General features: G+C 39.9%; 1 protein-coding gene across 2 annotated transcripts in view; it reads right to left on the reverse strand.

Annotated features, from left to right (window-relative positions):
* Positions 1-2292: 2292 nt before the first annotated feature.
* Positions 2293-19844, reverse strand: part of chrna6 (cholinergic receptor, nicotinic, alpha 6) — a 34060-nt gene continuing 16508 nt past the window's right edge. The window contains exons 3-8 of one of the 2 annotated variants that reach the window (XM_078166340.1): positions 18772-18816; positions 15289-15398; positions 12769-12958; positions 10719-11330; positions 8275-8547; positions 2293-5610 (exon numbers count right to left, since the gene is read on the reverse strand). In XM_078166340.1, the coding sequence (XP_078022466.1) occupies positions 5485-5610; positions 8275-8547; positions 10719-11330; positions 12769-12958; positions 15289-15398; positions 18772-18816 (1356 nt within the window). In that variant the 3' untranslated portion in view covers positions 2293-5484. Of the gene's footprint in view, positions 5611-8274; positions 8548-10718; positions 11331-12750; positions 12959-15288; positions 15399-18771; positions 18817-19844 lie in introns of both variants that reach the window. The other variant, XM_033625029.2, reaches the window with a different exon arrangement.

A 19844-nucleotide genomic window follows, 5' to 3' on the forward strand; every position in this document is an offset into this window, starting at 1 on the left:
GGTGAAAGTCTGGTTTTGTTGATCCATCCATCTATGCAGACTTTCTAGCTCTTTATACTACGTCAGTTGCTCTGAAGTTGCTCGTCAAATATTTCAGTGGATGGGTTTCCATTGGAGTTAATTGAAAACCTGATGTATTATTCAGTGTTGTGTGCATTACACACATAAATAATAAGTAAAACATATGATTAGTGCTTCACGACAGCAGGTTTGTTGGACACAAAACATTCAAGTTGTGTTTGGTCTCTACTAGGACTGACTCTTTAGTGATACTTAATCTAAAGTGTGTCTAAAATCACTCCTTGTTCACTATATATTGCACTATAATTATCCATTTGAGTGCTGTGTGAAATTCCAGTTCCTCACAGTTGAGTGAAAAAGGTCCACTGCACATACACTACTTTCTGCCAGCCCCAAAGAAAAGAAATGCAAATATTACTAGTTACTAGTGTGGCTCTACATCATGAATGAATCATAAATCTTCTGCATCTGTCAATGAAAAGGCAAAATGACAATGATTAATTGATGTCCGAAATTGAAATCTGCAAGTAGTGAACAAAGGAAGTGATTTCCGACACAGCCTATTGTCATGATCCTGGGTTTTTGTTTATATTCTGTTATCCTTTGGACTTTGTTTTGGAATTTCCTATTTGTGTTCCTTGCTTCATGTTATTCATTCATGTTTAATCTGTTTCCTGTTTTATTTTGTAAATTCTCTCCTCATGTGTCGTGTCTGGTTTTACTTCCTGTCTTTGTGTGTTTTCCCACCTGTTTTCTGTCACACCTGTCTCGTTAGTCCTTCCCTGCTCCCAGAGTCTTCCTTCACACCTGTTCTGTATTAGAGGCCGTTTACACGTTGCCGGCTATTTTCATAAACGGACATTTCACCGTCTCCGTTTTCAAAAAGATCTTTGTTTACACTTACCCGTGTATATATACACAAGAGCACGCCAAACCTGTAGGTGGCAGTGTAACGAGAAGCTCAAGCCTTCCATGTATCCATTGTCACCATAGCAACGTATGTCGCACTTTTGACACAGGCGGAAGTTACGGCGCATACTGTGATGTCAGCTGCCTATAACTCCGTTTATCTCCGTTTATCTCAGTTTACATGCAAACGCGCAACCGGTGTTTTCCAAAATCTCCACTCTGGTCTTTTTAGAAAGACTTGTTTTCAGAGGAGAAACCTCCGTTTGCATGTAAACAAAGGGCACAAACGAAGGAAGATGTCTCCGTTTATCAAAATCACCGTGTACATGTAAACGGCCTCTCAGTCTTGTCTGCTCCACCCTAGTGTTCCCTCCACACCCTTGTTGTTAACCAAACCCCATTTTGCCCTTTTTCCTGTGTCCACCTACTCCAGCTGTGTCTCGTTCTTGTGATTAGGTTTCTGTGTATATATACCTGTGTGTTTCCCTTTATCCTTGTCAGTTTGTCTGTGTTCATTTACGGGGTGCACATCGCTGTGTTCTTGGTGTTGTTCCCTGCTCTGTTTCTTGCCTGATATCTTTTGTTCTGTTTTGATTTTTTTTAATCTAAGTTCATTGTATTCTTCTGTCATTTGGACTTTCTGTTACCTAGATGTTTTTTCATTCGCTTTATTTAAGCTCACATTTGTTTGACCTCAGACCTGCCTGCTGCTCTGCATTTGGGTCCTTCCTGCATTGATTCCTGATACAAACCTCCACAAACTCTGTGTAGAAAGGTCAAATATTTTTGGCATACTGTATGATTGTAATTTATAAGGAGAGGAGAGCTTGGAGATACTACAATGTAGCACATGTAATCCAAATATATCTATCCTGAAACAAAACAGGGAACAGTAAAAATAATGTCTTCTATTATAAAATATGCATGTCAGCATGTACTGACTTACTGCAACCTGAAACAACCAACTCTGTCACTGCAACTGATAATTACATATGAGAACCACAGCTGTGTGACTGACCCTCTGATATGTAATTGTTATTATTTGGCAATGTCATGCACAATAATGCATTTTATCTTAACACTAAAATTATGTCTGAATAGCACCAACATGTCCGGATTTTAATTAGACATTGCAACTGGAGCCTTAATTATACCTCTGGTGGCTTTTTTGAGCGTAATGGCAACACAAATATCAAAGCAATCCTCCTGTGCAATTGTGTATGTGTGTGTGTGTGTGTGTGCACATGTAAAATGTTTATGTGTAATGTCTTTTACGAGGAAGTTATTGTTTTTTTTCTGTGGCATATTTTAAAACCTCTACCAGCAAATGGTATTCACTTTATTTGAACAAATATTGCATTTATTTTAAGTTAAAAGACAAAAGAAAGGCAAAGATCATCTGTACAAACATGTTTTCTCCCTTTCAGCATGAGTTGTGCATTTCATCATCATATAACAAAAAGCATGGGGATAAACCAAATCAATGAAATCAAGCAGTACCCTTATAGTGCTGTAATCTGACAATATATTTGTGCTCAAAGCAATCAAAATGTTTGTCATGCATGTTTCTTGCTTTGCATGTTTGCTCTTAATAATAAATGTAATCAAAAGTAACAAGAAAAAAAAAGAGATGAAATTCTCAGCCATGGAATTGGATGATAGAATCCTCTCACGCATAAATAAATGTAATGCTATTTCAGGAGCAACTAATCAAGTACCATTTAATCCATTAATTACCAGGCCAACCAATTATCTTGTGGAACATTAATCAGAGAGAACATTTATAAACACATGGTTTCTAATTACAAAAAAAAAAAGAAGAAAGAATAACAGCCTGCCCTTATTTGTTAAAAGCGCTGCCAATTGCGGCAGAAATCGGAACTCTAATTGTAAATGACACAAAAAGCGGTGAGCGCAATCGGCTCTGACAGTGAGCAGCTTGATGAATTAGACTGGGGAGCGGGTACGACAGTCATCAGTCGGCTCAATGGGGGAAGAGTTCACCAACTGCTGCAGGGTTGAGTTCAGTGTGGTAGAGAGTTTGTGTCACGTCTACTGGATGTGCAAAGTTCCCAGTTCGCATCAGTTGGATGTTAATTCTCAGGTTCCAGTCCTGAAGGACTACTGGATGTGCCAAGTTTTGATCCCAGATGAATTCTGATAGACCTCTTAAGAACCAATCAACATCACATACAAGACTAAAACACAGTAACTAAATATTTGGTCAAAATTAAATGAAGATCTATGGAGGCCCACTTCTGCCAGTATGGTGAAAAACAATAGGCTGTCTAACTATTCAACTTTTTACACCCATCCCGATGACGCCTTATTATGACCCTCACTGTGTGCTGTAAATGGCTAATACTCATCACATTGATGCAGTAAGGTCAGTTGGGGTCAGGATTAGGGCATGAGGCCGGAGGTCATGGTTAGGGCTAATATTTGCCTTGGATATTCTCTGATTAAAGAGGTAAATTTAGGCGGAAAAAAACTCACAACTGCACTGTCAGCCAATCAGGGGACATAGTATAAACAGCGACACAGTCCACAGAGGGAGTTAGATGTGGTGGATTAATGTGTCAGGCACAGAACTGTCCTGTGTGAGTCAACATTGGCTAGTTATTTTTAGACTCAGTGACTTAATGTTTTCAGTTTTTAGGATGTATAAAGCTGCTGAATTCACACTTTGTACATAATCTTTAGAAGAACAGCTGAATGGACCCATTTGTGTTAATGTCATATTTCAACGTTTCTAGGACGCCTATGGGTATACACTTGCATGCAGGTGTGTAACTAGCATTGTTAGCTACAGAACCCTGGGTGCTTGCCTCTGCCATGATGCTATATACAACAGGGTGTGCATAGCCACACTGGCAGAAATGGGCCTCCACAGAGACCTTCCTCATATGCCATAAAAGTAATTTCAGTGAAGACAGCATGTAAACCACAAACAAACCACAGTAGCTGCACTGTGTTGCTGGCTAGGCTGCAGTATGTACACACTGTTCAGTAATTTCTGTGCTCTATAACGTGTGGTCACACAAACCAACAAACCTGGCAAGACAGATACATAATTTTTTTTAACTAAAAAATAATTCAAATATGTTTATTGTCTTAAGCTTGTGTAAATGGTCAAGAAAGCTGAAAGAACACACTTTGTAGATATGTACCACGTTATTCCCTTGTTTCTGTGAAGTTTATCCAGGTGCAGAGTGTAGTGTTTTTAAGTATTATGTAGGTTCTACGACAATGATTTTTTAGAGAAAATATGCAGCCTTAAAGGAGTATTTCACCCACAAAATAAGGCTGTGCAAAATAGTCTGGTGATCGCAATTACAATTTTTAGATCAAATGATTTCAAAATTAATGAAATCGAGGGTAAATGATTTTTGGTCACGGATGCCTGGAGATGTTATTTTGTCTTCTACGGAAGCCACGCATGCGCAATACCACCCCTCCCATTCTCTCTTCTATTCACTCCACGAGCCAGTCAAGTAGGTGAACTACGAATAATGCGAAGGGTTGATGAGGGTGATTGCGGAGGATTTCAAAAACAGCGTGTGGCAAATGGCAGAGGGAGAGCGAGACAGGTTGGTCTGTGTGTGTGTGCACGCATCGGGGCCAAACTCCGCCGTGTGTGGTACAGAGAGCAGAGGAGAATTGGAAACACGCGACCATGTAGAGACAGAAATGACATGCCGTCGTGTAAACAATATAAGTCATCACGTGCGCTGCATAATCATTTGCATAATCATGATTTCAATTTTTACCAAAATAATCGTGATTAAGATTTTTTCCATAATTGAGCAGCCCTACCACAGAATGACCATTTGCAAATCAATTAGTCATGCTGTGTTACCTTGAATTAGTGAAGGAAAATGGTGAATATGTTTAATTGTTGATTGATTGGTGACCATGTTTAACAACAGGGAAGTATAGCAAAGCATTTGTTTCTAAAACTTTAGCTAAAAACCCTTAGTATTGGAGTTTGGTGAGTGAGCACATATTTCAGTTTCCTTAGAGTAAGATTATAACAGAAACCATGTGTTTTGGAAGTACTGAGCATACAGCTGGATAAATGAGACTTGGATTATACTGCATGAGTTGTGTGAGAGATTGTAAATGGATGTGTTGGTATGTAGTTAAATGTTGTTAAAACTGGTCTCCAATCAATCAGTATATGGATATGTTTGCTGTTTTCCATGGAGGCTGGAAGTTTTCTTCATGAATTCGAGGTAACATTGCATAACCAACTGATTTATAAGTAATTATTTTGTGGGTAAAATATTCCTTTAAAGAGCATAAAATTAAGGCATTATCATATTTGTTATTGTTTTGTTTACCAGCTAGTCCAAAAACTTTAAACTCTTCTTCTCAGCTTCACTGTTTCTACATTACCTCGCTCCGCAAAAGGCAAGAAGCAAAACCAGCACACCAAATAGTGCTTTAGGACTCAAAACTCTGTCTTCTGATTGGTCAACTGAGAACTGAGAGTAAGTCACTTGTTCAGGCTTGGTCGACACAGGGCGTCAGTGAACCCCGATTGGTTAGCAGTTATGAGACGAAGCCGCAAAGCGGCTGAAGGAAGAGGCCCACGGTTCCCAGGACGCACACGGTCACAAACACCCAAAGGAAGATTCTATCGATCACCATGGCGACGTACTTCCAGTCATCCTCCACCTGTGAGCAAGTGAGGGGACAAAACAACATTTGTGAGCAGACAGAGGAAAGTGTCAGTGGTGATGAATGAAAGATGAAAAATGAGAAGGAGGTGAGGAGAGGTGCACAGTGAGAAGAAACAGGTGATTTCGTATCTCAGAGGGTGGGAGGTTTGTGGGAGTCGATGGGGTGAGGTGAGGATTACACAGCAATGATGGAAACAAGGAAAGATATGAAAAAAGAGGAAGAGAGAAAAAGAGAGTTGAACATTTCTTGTAAGCCAGCAGAAAACTGATACATAATTTACACAGGGGAAAATTTCTATGATAATCACATTCAAACCACAGCGTCAAAAAAAGCGACAGGCGTTTAGACAAAGCTGATTGAGCCACGGGTTTTGCATATCAAAGGCTGCTTCTTCCCATTGGGAGATGTCACCCACTGTGTTCATAACAGAGAGAGGAGAGAGCTCTCCACTCACATCCAAAATTATTTGGTTCTAACTTAATCTATTGTTAACTTATGGAGCAGGTTAGGATCTGCAACAATGCTTCACAGAATCACTGCACAGCTCTCCCAGGCTGGCGCCGCTTCCAGTGTTTTTGCATAAATACATTATGCATCAACACGCAGGCTGTGTGTTTGCTTTCTATGAGAGGCTGTAGGTTTATATAGAGTTTAGAAACACTGGGATAAGATACTTCCTATGTGACTTTATCCAAATGTTTTCAACTTTAGTATTTCCTAAAATGGTAAAGCTCAAAATAGTCCAATTGTATTCACAGACTGCATAAGACTGCATAGTATGAGCACGGTGTTAAATCAACACATACAATACAGTAGCTTAGTCTGTATTGGACAACCTGGGGCTCCTGCCGAAGGATCCATATTCAAATATGCTTAAAATGCCCCCACCCCCACCCCTACTCTATTCTTAAAGCAACCACACACTGGTTTCTAAAATAAGGATGAGCAAATGTAATCTTAATAGACGTAAATTTAACAAATTGCCATTACTGATAGCATAATGTTAGAACCAGAAGTAATCTTCTGGCTCACTATTTCATTATTTTCGACTGTATGAAAAAATGGAAAACTAGAATGAAATATGAGTGTTGCATAGTTTATATTAGAGTTTATATTAGTAGACTGTTACACTGTTTGTAAAGTGTTAATATGTCTTTAAAAAAGTCATGAAAAATGAGTGTTTGACTAAGTGACTTGCAAACATGCCAAGTTTGTAAAAAACACACTTTTTGAAGTACAGTGAATTTCCTACACAGAGCTTTTACCTTCAAGTGCCATTTCCTTCTGTAAAGTGAGCAACTAATGGACAGCCACTTAACAGAGACAGCAAACTAGCTCGACAACATGTTCAAATGCAAGTATGACACTGAATATATCAAACTGTGTGGACGAGAAATCTGGACCCCGTGGCTGGACCAGTTGGGAACCACTGATCTAAACCACTTTAAAGCTGATGTCAAAGGCCCCACATTGTATCTGTTACACGATTTACCAGCCAGTATTAAAACTTTAAACCTTTTTGCTCAATTTCACTATTTCAGTATTCACTACTTTTAGTAGACAGGAATACGCTTCTAACAACACTCTTGCCCAAACTGCAGTTAAAGTCCATAGAAACAAGAGTTAGAGGAACTACATAGTTCCCAAACAGATCAGTGCTGTGTCCGCATATTTTTTTTAGAAATATCACATCACGCCACCTGTCTAGTAGTAATCTTTTTTTTTTTTTTTTTTTTTTACCAATCTCCATTATTAAACTGGCATTTTGGCATATTTAATTGAAGTTTTTATTTTTATTTAACCCTTTCCATTTGTCTCCCTCATTAGTTGTGGTTTTATTTGAGCTTAAAATGATATTAACTCTGTTATTGTATTTATTTACAAAACCATTTTTATTTTGATTATTTTGGGCAACATGCAGTATTGCTTGAATAATTATCTAATAATTTACTATATTTATTTATTCATTTTTTATTTAATTTATTTTTGCAGTTCACAATATGAACATAAGCAAAACAAAACAAAAAAATTACCACCTTGTGCGTGTATTTTTACAAGGGCTAAATCAGTTAAAATCTGGTACCAGTACTAATACCAGTGCCCTTTATGTGATGCAGATACCAATAGAATACTTCAGTCAATACCCATAATGTAGAGTAGTGTATTACAGTATCATACTTGTAAATGTTTCTGTGGCATCTCCGCATGCTAAACTGCCAGCACCGTCAAATGCATGGCACTTGACTTCAGAACACCACAGACTGTATGGGTTGTAGCTGCTGTTTCAGTGGTGTGAGCTCTGCACCAGGAACAGCTGAGTCCACCTCACCCCACACACACAGTGACAGGACAAACTGTTAGTGTCACATGACTAACGTCACCTAGTCGGGATGGTCCAGGATCAGATTAAACAGCTTGAACAGGACTGATTACAGGTATCATTTGACTGGAGACATTCTGACATTACCTGGGTTATTTGGGTCGAGTCCTTAAAGGTATAGAGTACCAGTATCCAGCCTTAATTTTTGCATGTGTTCATGGGAGGATATTTGAACAGCGGTGGCTCTTGATGAAAAGCTTTCATTAAATTTGATTTGACTCTTATCATAGAATGACATTCAGAGTGATCAAATACAGCAAAAATAAGAAATGACTCACTTCTTTGGCCTTGTTACGACTCCTCATGTTCTCAGCGATGTACTTGACGCTCTCAATGGCCTGTTTGATCTCAGGTGACACCACAGAAAAGGCAACCACAGTGTTGATGCTCTGTGGACTCAGCTGCCGTGATATCTTCCCCATGTCTGGTGTGTCTGGGGTTTCCTTCCCATGCTGGCAGGGGCAAGGGCATTTCTTCCCAGTGCATCCCTCCACAGATGAGAGCTTACTATCCCCGAACTCCAGACAGTTTAGGGAGCCTCCTCCGACCTGCTGCGGATCACAACCAGAGTTCGGATTAAGTTTCACACTCTGCTTCAACTCAAAGTCGACATTTTTGGGTAATGATTCATATAAAACACTGGGATCTCTAGCAAAACGTCTGTAAGTGCAACAGTAACAAGGTGATATAAGGGAGAGACCTGATTCTTTCCAGTGTTTTGGGGAGGAAAATAAAGAAAGTGCTTCTCCTGAGCTCTGTGTTTGAGAACTTTATCAAAGTTTTTACCAGTGGAGAAAAGTTTTTTTCAGCTGATTCACCTGTCAGTACAGAAGTGAGTAGCTAGATCCCAAAAGGTTTTAGAATAGCACTCAAAGATGGAAGACTGTTGTATGGTCTGATAAGCAAGCTATCAAATGGTTAGAAACACTTTCAGTTTGTTGGCGGAGGTAATCCAAAGTTTGCTTCCCAGAAGGAGGAATACATTTTATACAGAAAATGTTTTACTGTAGGAAACAGTTCAGTAACTTCCCCAGGCTGCTCTTTCATGTGATCGAGCAAAATCAGTGACCACTGTGATGGTTTCCTGTCCCACAGCTGAAACACACCTGATTGAATTTTAGATAGTAAATTGAGTTGTCTTTCAGAGCTGAAGAATTAAGTTAAGGCTATAGTGTCAGCCCAGTCGCTTGAGGAAAATGTGTCATTGTACATTTCTGCAAACCACAAATATGTTACATTTGCACATTTCATATGAATCATATCAACATTTGTGAACTGATATATAAGCTGACTTTGTCACTGAGAAGAGGTGGGGATGGTGGAAAGTGTGTCACCTGGGCGAGACACCTACCAAGCTGCAGCCCACTGCAGAACACTGTTTGACATCAACACACAACAAAACTGGTTGTGTTTTAGTGAGGTTTTGCTGTGTTTCCAGCAGATGTTAAGGCACTAAACGCGACCCAACACTTTCTCCCTGCAGCTTTTCACCCCTTAGAGTGAGGGACCCTTTGCTGTGTTTTAAGGGACTTTTAGGAATTGAAAGCAGTTGTTTTTTGACATTGTGCCAGGATATTAACATACTGTGACTGTTAGCTGTCTGAACTGTGCTTGGTGTGGTAGTGCTACTGCTCCTTGCCTCTCGTTGGCCTACACCAAGCAGTGTGGTCCAGTGTAGCCACATCAAGATGATATAAACCCCCAAACTTGCTGTTGGTAAATAACAGGTCCAGACATGACACTTGGGTCAGAGCTTTGCTCGAGTGGACTGGATGGCTGTATTTCATTAGTCGTTCAACATGCCCTTGTTGACTTCCCCTCGAGGGAATTCCTTCCGTTATTGTAATGTTGTGTTCACACCAAACACAACGCTAGAATATTCTGTGTTGACTCGCTTCATATGTGCGGATAACTCACGTCATATGCATGTGAAATCATTGAATCTATGACTGAACATCTGCCAGTCCATCCTCGGTGTCATACATCCCTGGAGAATCTCAATGCTGATTGGCTATCGCAGTGCGAATCGGTCGCTGAAGTTCCGATTTTCCAACTCTTGCAAAAAAGCAAAATCACACTACTTGCTTTATTCGTGCCACTCAATTCGCAGATTTCACATTGTGTCGGGTCTAATTGCATCTTTGCCTTTACATGTAATTCACCTGCACAAATTGTTTTATTCGTGCGCGTTGTGAACACAACGTAAGTGCTGTACCAAGTGAGCTAGGTGAGTTTTATCCTGGGAGAGCTGAAGGAGCTCCTCGTAGAACTACTGTCACCCTAGAGGAGTATATCATCCACACGAAGATACACCATTGGCTAGGTGGCAGTAAGAATTTTTTTTTTCATCTGTAAACTCATTGAAAAAAATGCTGTTTTGCAAGATATCATAAACCTGTAGCAATATTAGTTTTGTTAATGTGATAATAGTTATGATACAAATCACAAACAGAAATTGCGACATCAGAAACTGCTCTAACTTATTTCCAGGTTTTGATGTATTGTCATTATCCTCAGAAGACACCTTTGCCTCACTGACAAGAGTCTGCAGGTGTCTCTGATGATTTGTAAAAAATGGTGTAGTGCTAAGAATACAACTGGCTTTCCCCCTGCTCTCCAAGTGGCCTCCATGTGACATATGTTTGTGCGTAATACCAAGGGCTGAGGGGAAGTGGAACTACTAATGAAACGCAGCTGATTTTTTGGGATGGGGACACCTTACCTGCATCAAGCTATTCTTCCTTTTCTTTCCTCCTTTCCCTCCTCCGCCTCCTCCTCCCCCTCCAGCTCCTCCTGCCTCCCCACTGCTGTCCAACCCCCCAGCCTTGCTGTCTTCATCAATCGGTCTCCGCATCAGCATAATCCTCGGCAGCACTTTGAGAAACACAGAGCGCACCCAACCCGGCATAGTGTGGGTCATTGGCGTGCGGTAGTGTACATTCAGCACGAACACGGTGATGACGATGCTGAGCGTGACGAATATCATTGTGAAGAGCAGGTACTCTCCAATGAGCGGGATGACCAGCGACGTGGAGGGGATGGTCTCCGTGATAACGAGCAGGAACACAGTGAGGGAGAGCAGGACGGAGATACAGAGCGTGACCTTCTCTCCACAGTCGGACGGGAGATAGAAAACCAGCACTGTGAGGAAAGAGATGAGGAGGCAGGGGATGATGAGGTTGATGGTGTAGAAGAGTGGCAGGCGTCTGATGTAGAAGGAGTAGGTGATGTCTGGGTAGATCTCCTCACAGCAGTTGTACTTGATATCATGCTTGTAGCCTGGAGCGTCGATTATTTCCCACTCACCGCTCTCCCAGAAGTCTTTGAGGTTCACCTAGGTGATGGATAAATATCTTAAAATGAAATCATGCAATGATTCTTAAAAAAGTCAGAGTCAACTTACCATTCTTAAAAGGCCCCTGTCAGTCAGCACAACACATAGAAGGCTAATGCTTTTGATTTGACAGTTTTCTCCTCATGAATATGGATTTGTTAGAATGTGCAACTTGTAGATTCATGTCCACATGCACCCAAAGAACACTGTGTTACTGCAAGAATCTGATCACTGTCTTGCTATGATTGCTGTTCTTACAGAAAATCTTACAGAGTGTGAAGAGGAAAATGAGAAGAAAATGCAGTTGCAGCTAGTGATTGAGTCCCTCTTAGTGAGCAAAAAACACAACATTGTTAAACTAAAGAATACTTATGTGAAAATCTTAATTTTAAAATAAAATTTTCACCTTTGTGCTAGATTCATATCCAAAACAAACACTAATGAAATCTGTTTTAAGGGGTACTCCAGTGATTTATTGCACTTTCATAAAGTTGGGGGACTGACAAGACAAAGATTTTAAAATGAAAGATAAAAATGGGTAAAGCTTAAAAAATGTTGGTTCCTACAATTCCCATAATGCAACACAATACCATCTTTCATTAGACCCTTTCTGCACCCAAATATCCAAGTCCTTCCCACAAGTTTATGACCAGCCCGCTTTCATTCCCAGGTTGTCAAATACCAACAGTTTTTCACATCCCTCAGTATGTGATATTGACGCCAAAGGCTTTCGATTAACCCCAATATACACCCATACGCAGCAACTGATGTAGTTTAAAGGGCGAGACAGTTGGCACAGGGTGGGTGCAAGGGGAGGTGGATGGGGCGAAACAAAAGGAGACTTTCACCTAAAAGATTGCTGTTTGTGTCCTGTGTGAAATCATAAATCAGTGTTATTTTAACGTAATGTTACGTACAGTTGCACAGGTTTTATACAATACAATTCACATGTACAGTCGTTCAGTTTTCTTTCTAATCTTTTTCTCTAGAAATAACCAAGTGGTTTTGTTGCCTGAACCCAATCGCGACCATTTGACAACATTAGCCATGTGTTACAATGTGTTTCAGCTGTGTGTCACAGATGCTTAAGGGTGCCCTGTGCATTGCATGAGACATTGAGGGGCGTGATAAAGTACCAGTATTTGACCTGGGAATGAGAACGGGTTGTTAGGACACAAGATTTTTTTTTCTTATTATCTTTAAGTTATCACTGGCGCTCTACATTACAAGTAACCTAACCTTTGTGTAAAGTCCGTGGAGTGCCCCTTTACTGAAAACCAAAAACAATGATCCCTACAGTGAATACATGCAGTATCTAAACAGATGAGTGTAAGCAGTGTGTTTTTGTAGGTAAAACAGACAGAAAAACAATGAAATAGTTGATAGTTCGCCAGACTTGGACACTGTTACAAACACTGACCTTAGACCCAATAAGTACCAGGTCAATCTTGGCTTTGTCGTAAGTCCAGGAGCCAAACTTCATGGAGCAGTTCTGGTAGTCGAAGGGGAAGTAGGTGATGTCCATGGGGCAGGAGGATTTGAAAATGGCTGGAGGAACCCAGGTGATGGTACCATCAAACTTCAGCAGAGCCTTGGTCTTATCCTCCACCAGGAAATCACCTACAGCACTGTATATGACGTGTATGTGCACGTGCGTTTGTGTAATCAAGCACAGTTGTCCCATGGTAGAGGAGGTATGAGGAGATATGATACATAATGTGGGTTTTGAGTTGGACACAAAGGTTGGAGGGAGGCAGAGACGTCAAACAATGAGAGGAAAGGCGAGGAGAAAATGAAAGCGAGGAACACAAGAGAGCGGGGAAGATAAAAAGGGGAGGTTATGGAGGTAAGAAAGAGAGGATCAGGATTAAAAGACAGAGGACAATGAAACCGCATTACGCATTATTGTGAAATACATAATTGCCTTTGATTAGTATTGTGAGTCATTATTGTAAGTATAAAGAAGAAATTAGGCCACTATTAAGTGAATCGAAATTAAAAGATAGAGCACAGTACAAACTGACCTCGAACAATAGACTACCACATTAGCATATTGTGTAATTATAGTATAGTCTGTTGCGCAGCGAGATATAAAAGACATTTGTGCTTCAAGCAATTTGGACATTAACGTAATGTTTTGATGATTTAGCAACACGAGTTCTCATGTGGAAATGACAAAATAGGCTTTTTGTCAGTGCCTTCCAAATGACCATTAAAGAATAATTCACATGAGCGGTTTCTTTTAAACCATCTCTATGGATAAACTTTAATTAAGTTTGGAAAATAAAAACTATGTGGTTAAAACCGCATGAATTGTTTTTTGGCTTCTTTTTTTTGGCCCCTTGGGGGCAGCAGAAGCTGTAAACACAACACTGTCATGTTTTTACAAATCTTTTACAAGATTTTATTGCAAACGTGTATGCCAACAAGGCAAGCAGCCCATTTAAAATAAATGAATTGCTCGCACACTGCAGCGCTCCAATGTCCACTAATTTATTACACCAAATAACATGACATTTCTAGCACAACTACTCTTTATCAGATGAATCTGATGAATAGCAGTTGCGCTCGAAACATCACCACCTTGGTGTGATAAATAAATAAAGGACAGTGGAGCCCTGCAGTGTGTGAACAATTTATTCATTTTAATATCTGCTTACTTACAGTTCAGCACCCTTATTGATTTGGATGTCCATGCATACTCCTATTTGCAAACAGCCTTTTTCAGTCTCTCCAGGAATTTGCAGGCTGTTTTGGGGATTGTTGCAGACTAAAATGCCTGATTTCAGGGCAGCTTTTCCAAAAAATTGTGATTGTTGCAAAGTTTATAGGTGTTTCTAAATAGTTGTGATGCTGTCATGGTTTGGGAGCTCATTATTATGAGCATTAAGTGTTTCACACAGACTTAGAATTTCTTTGTGATGGTAGTGGGGGTGCTGACAGCTGATTGCCAACAATTAGCTTTTGACGCCATTCGATGCAAAGCTGAGGGACTGTCTCCTTGAGCTGCTCACCTCCTGCTCTCTCTACCTGGTTAGCATGAACTAACACAGCACAATGTGATCCTATTCCTACTCTTTATATTTTGTCGCTTGGGATAAGCCTCACAGCAGTGGTTTATACCCGTCACCTAACTGTTAATATTGTACTGACAACAAAACGGCTGCATTCTGTTGTTAAACCTAGCTGTGCGATGCTAACAGTTAGCCCTGTCACTGTGTGTGCGTGACTCTGTCCCAGGCTCATAGCTCCAGTCCTGCAGCCGCAGTCTCATGATAAACAAATAGCAACGAATAGGTTGCCGGATAGGACAAAATTGTACGGTCACACAGAATTCGCTGGGATTGGTTGAATTGGACCGCTATTTACACATGTGCAGACCCAGAGCAGCATCAGCATTTATTCTGAGTTTTGTTTCTGGTGACTTGATGAATATAGGTCCAATATTCACTTCTGCTCTATTTTTGGTTTCTACCAAAGGCTGAGCGAAATATCTGCTTCTTTAGCTGCTAGATGCTCCACCATGCTCACCAGCTAGTTGCTAACGTTGTCTGTCTTCTATATTGTGTGAAGTAGGTAGTGCACAGTGGATTTATCAGAGCTTTTGCTGCTGAAATCAGTTGCCTCCTGCTGCTGCTGCTGCTGGACACAAGGTGGATGAAAGCAGTGAAAGTCGAACTAAGCAGAATGTTGACGGCTTGGGAACAAAGTCTCTGGTGCCAAAGTCAGGCACTTCACAGCACCATTTACCTTGACCTCTCCTTCAGGGGATTTGAAGCACTATAATATCATGATACTTCTGCTCTTAACATAATTCATAAGAAGTCACTCATCAGGAAAATGACCAACGCTGTTGTTTTTCTGGTGTCTAATCTCTCTTTGTATAAATATCTAATAATGACTGCAAAGAGTGAGCAAGTTAACGGTAATGATGATGTAATAATGGTGACAGTCTCACTTGTTGTAGAGCACAATGTCTGGTCTCCAGATCTTGTTCGATGGAACTCTAATGAATTCAATGCCGTCAAACTCTGACGGCATCCATCGCAGCTTGTAGTCGTTCCAAATCTGGAAGAGAATAAGAGGAAAACATTGAGAGCATATTGGGGAGTAAACCATCTGTTTTGTGTTTTGCATTGTACACTGCAGACAGTATTAGTCACTGGAGATGTTTCCCTTCATGGGAATATTTTGAAATACATATTTATACTGCAGGCAGAGCTTCCTTTGATGTTTTACAGTAGAGCCAAATAAGGATAAGGCAGCAAAAAAAATCTAATGTTTATAGACAGGAACACGAGTTTGACGGAGCTCCCGAGTGCTTTCATTGCTTTTTCACAGAAAATCCAGGAAACATCTATTTTTTTGATGCAGTTCCTCCTGGTAATAGAGCCACAAAGTTTCAGTAAGCAAATGATAAAAACTACAGCAGTCACATCTGAATAAAGAGCGGCTCAGAGAGAAGGGGAGTTTATGAGTAAATAGCTCAATGACAGAACACTGACAGTGCCATCGCTTGCTATTCTGTCAACAAACCTGAGGGTAACATTTCATGAGCCGTAGATCCATTAGTCTTGGCTATTTGCATGTCATTCAAGATGAATTCATTCATTAGCAAGGCAGATTAATATCCAGTTATGACCTGGGAGCTGTTTAATTAACCACTTCATGCTACACTGGCTTTTTCATTTATCTATCCAGGGAGTTTACAGTGTGAGAGGCTGGAGATATAATTCCTGGTAGGTCGAGGAATGTTGCTTATTGTTTATAAAATATAGACGATTCTACTTTCACTCTCTGTGATCATGTGTATTTTTGGTAAATGCAGTATAACAATAATAGACAGAGTGACAGAGTTTTCACAAATGTATGAACATCTTTAACAGCTCTTTTTATTATTTCTTTTTTTTTTACGATTTGTTTAAAGGGAGGGTACACCAACTGTATGGGAGAGCAGTGGAGCGCTCTCGTTTTTTTCCCCATCATAATCAAATAGTAGCTAAATAGGATGTAGATATTGTTATATTCTCCACAAATTTAGGATTTGCTAAATTAACTTGCTTGCTTGCAATGTTTCAATGAGGATAAACCATCTTAAATCCTTTGTTTTTGCCTCTTTCAGGTATAAATACTGAAATGAGTTGTACCAATACTATATGCTTTATCATTTTGAGACGCTGGGGGGAAGGCCTGATTCAATACTTTCAGTCCTAATCTCTGCAAAGCAACAGAAAAGCCGATCATAAATGTTGATCCCATCCCAGGGGTTGATTCAGCCCAGCTGCCAGAGGACAACTTTGGCATTGCACATTTCTGCAAACCATAAATACAATATATTTGCACAATTCATATGCATCATATTAACATTTCTAAAGTGACGTAATATAAATGCTGGATTTATCATCAGGAGGTAAAGGGGACAGTAGGTGGCGAGTCATCTAGGTGAGATGTCTGCATAGATGACAGCAGCAACAAAAACAGTTGTGATTCAGCGAATGATTGCTGATATTTCAGTGGCTTTTTATGCCCAAAAAGCAGTTGTCGTTTTCTTTACAGTGACATTGCCGCTTTTCCTGGTGTGATTATGCCCAACAAACGGGGTATTTTAAGCCAAAACATGATCTTTTCCTAACCATAACCAGTGTATTTTGTGCCTAAACTTAACGCCATGTTAACCACAGCACTGTTCAAATAATAACATGCAAATATAACATATCTGTGTTTTGCATAAACACTCAAAGCCAACATTTTTGACGTTTGATTTTGACGTGTCAACAAATATTTGCAATGAAATAAATAAAAATACAGTCTGCAAATTGACAGCCCGTATTATTTAATACACATACAACAAAGTTTGAATAAAGCTTTAAAATAATATTCATTCAACTGACACTGATTTATTTGTATATATTTCATTGCTTATTTATTCATTTATTTCACTGTTTACTTTTTGATTTTATTATTAATTTCTTTTAGGTATTTTCATGATAATATTTTTCTTTTTATGTTTATTCAATTCCCTATTAGTACATTTCACAGATAATTGTTTTATATGTAATTTTTATATGAATTACCTGATTTATTTATTTTCAGCTGTCTACTTTATCAGTATAGTTATGATCAATATAGCTTACGATTCTTAAAAAAACAAACAAAGAAATGAACAAAAACATATGGTTCAGCCCTCCTTCCTACCCCTCTAATTTTCTTACAATCTGCAGTGTGCATGATCAGTATTGATGGACTTATGAAGAAGACAAATTAAAGAAGTAAAATGACAAAAAAAGGAAAACAAAGAGTCACAATAACAGTAGTAAAATGACACAATTCTTAATGGTTAGTGTGAGGAGACAGTGAAATGATTCTTACTTTCTGCCTTTGTTGCGAGCACACAGATCAGTTGAACAGCATTCAGCACTGTCTAAAATGAAGTTCTCTTATCCCTTTCATGAAAGTAGTGAATGAAGCTTGGTTTGAAGGAATATAAAGTTAACACATTTAGAAACACTGTATGCTGCTACAGAAGGAATCCCCTGCAGTGTTATTGCAGAACAGATGCAGTAAACTCATCAAGGGGGGCGTTCTAAAATGGCTAACACTGTAAACCTATTGGTTGCGGTTCAAAGTCTCTATCAGTGACTGTGGTGTTGACACAGCTTCTCATTAGTGATGCCTTGTTATAAATAAACAGCTCAGCCATTACGAACAACAAACAAGATCAGCCTATACAGGCATTTCAATTCGCCTTAATTTGAGAGCTCAGAGATCACAGTATCATCGTATTCACCACTCAGTTGCATCAGCATCCAACAGCTGTTTGGCCGCCATTAGTCACTGATTTAAATGGGCAATAACTATAATGCTTATTATGAATTGCAGCTCAAATTATACATTTTTTTCAAAGAGAAATACAGATTTAGTGCAGAGACAAGGAAGAGAAAAATAACTACAAGGTAATCAGGAGCGTAGCAGTTTGGAGAACAGAGACATATGGTAATTGGGAGAATAGCTGGTTGTGGGAGGCCAGAGTTCAGGGTCCATGGCTATAGATCTGCAGGGAGACAGAGCATGACCAACCATAATGCCACCATTGATCACCAGCTGATTGCATTCAAGTGTCTATCTGAGATATCCTTGTTTTCTCATTCACTTGTCTCATCTCCTTTATTTTTTACTCTGTTTAACATTTTGGTGATGTATGACATTCATTCACACACACAAACACACACACACAGAGGGAGAGGGAGAGACAGAGTGTGGCATCCCATATTGATGTCTGCTTAGTATGTATAGGTATGTGCAAACATACATGACCCCTCCACAGTCTTCACTTACCTCTCGAGATGGGGTTAGGTCAATGAAATAAATGAAGTAAATGCTGTATGTGATGGGTGGATGGGTGTGCGTATGGGTTTGTTTGTGTGCATGTGTGTGTACTTACATGTCTGAGCCATAAATTTGTTTCCATGATCTGATTCACCTCATCCTGCAAAGAAAAGGAGAAAGAAGAGAGCTTGTTAGCCAGCAGAACTATGTGTGTGTGTGTGTGGGTGTGTGTGTGTGTGTGTGTTAGTGCATGTGAGAGTGTTGTAGGTACAGCAGCTGATATATCTACAAGAGCATGCCATATGGAGTTTTAAAGGGACAGTTCATCCCAAAATCAAAAATCCAAATATTTTTTTTCTTTCCTGTAGTGATATTTATCAAAGTAGATTGTTTGGATGTGAGCTGCTGAGTGTTAACAGCAATGTCTCTTTCCACAAATCATGACCCGATTACTCAAGATGATCCACAGACCTTATTGTGAGCAGTTTCATGTAGGAGTTAGGCTTAATTCAATTCAGTTCAGTGGGCTTTATTGGCATGGCATTTGATATGTGTGTCGAAAGCACAATTACAATTAAAAGACAGTGAATGAATTCTACCAAACTACACTCATCAACCATATCACTGCCTGGACGGAAGCATGCATCTACTCATGGATTATATGCCCGTGCTTGTGACAGAGCAAGATATAAACATTAATTGCATCTTCCTTGGCTGAGTTGTAGCATTAGCTAGCTCAGTGGTCAACACATTCTCACTCCAACCTCGTTACATATCAACATTTGGTTAGAGACCTTCCTGTCCAGATACAATGTGAAAGGTACCTGGGTGCATTAGTTGTTGATGTTTTGGGACGCTGTGTCAAGTAATGCCACATGGTTGGGTTTATGCAACAAGAATACGTGGCTAGGTTTAGCCAAAAAGAACAGAGTTTGGCTTTATAATCTTATGGGACACAAACGCCGCTTTCCAAGGTGAAAGTTGGTGCTTGTTGGACCCATCCACCACCACGCCCACCCATCCTACTCGGACTTTCGCCGCCTTAACTTTTGTTCTTGTCCTGCTGCATTTCCCCCTGAAGCCGCTGAGCACTGTTAAACTATCACGGTGACCAGTCACGTATCATGCCGACGTTATAGGGTGGCTTTTTTTGTCAGTGTCTGACGCCACAAGTCACTGCCCAAGTGC

This window comes from Epinephelus lanceolatus, chromosome 3, assembly GCF_041903045.1.
Source record: "Epinephelus lanceolatus isolate andai-2023 chromosome 3, ASM4190304v1, whole genome shotgun sequence".
NCBI lineage: Eukaryota > Metazoa > Chordata > Actinopteri > Perciformes > Serranidae > Epinephelus > Epinephelus lanceolatus.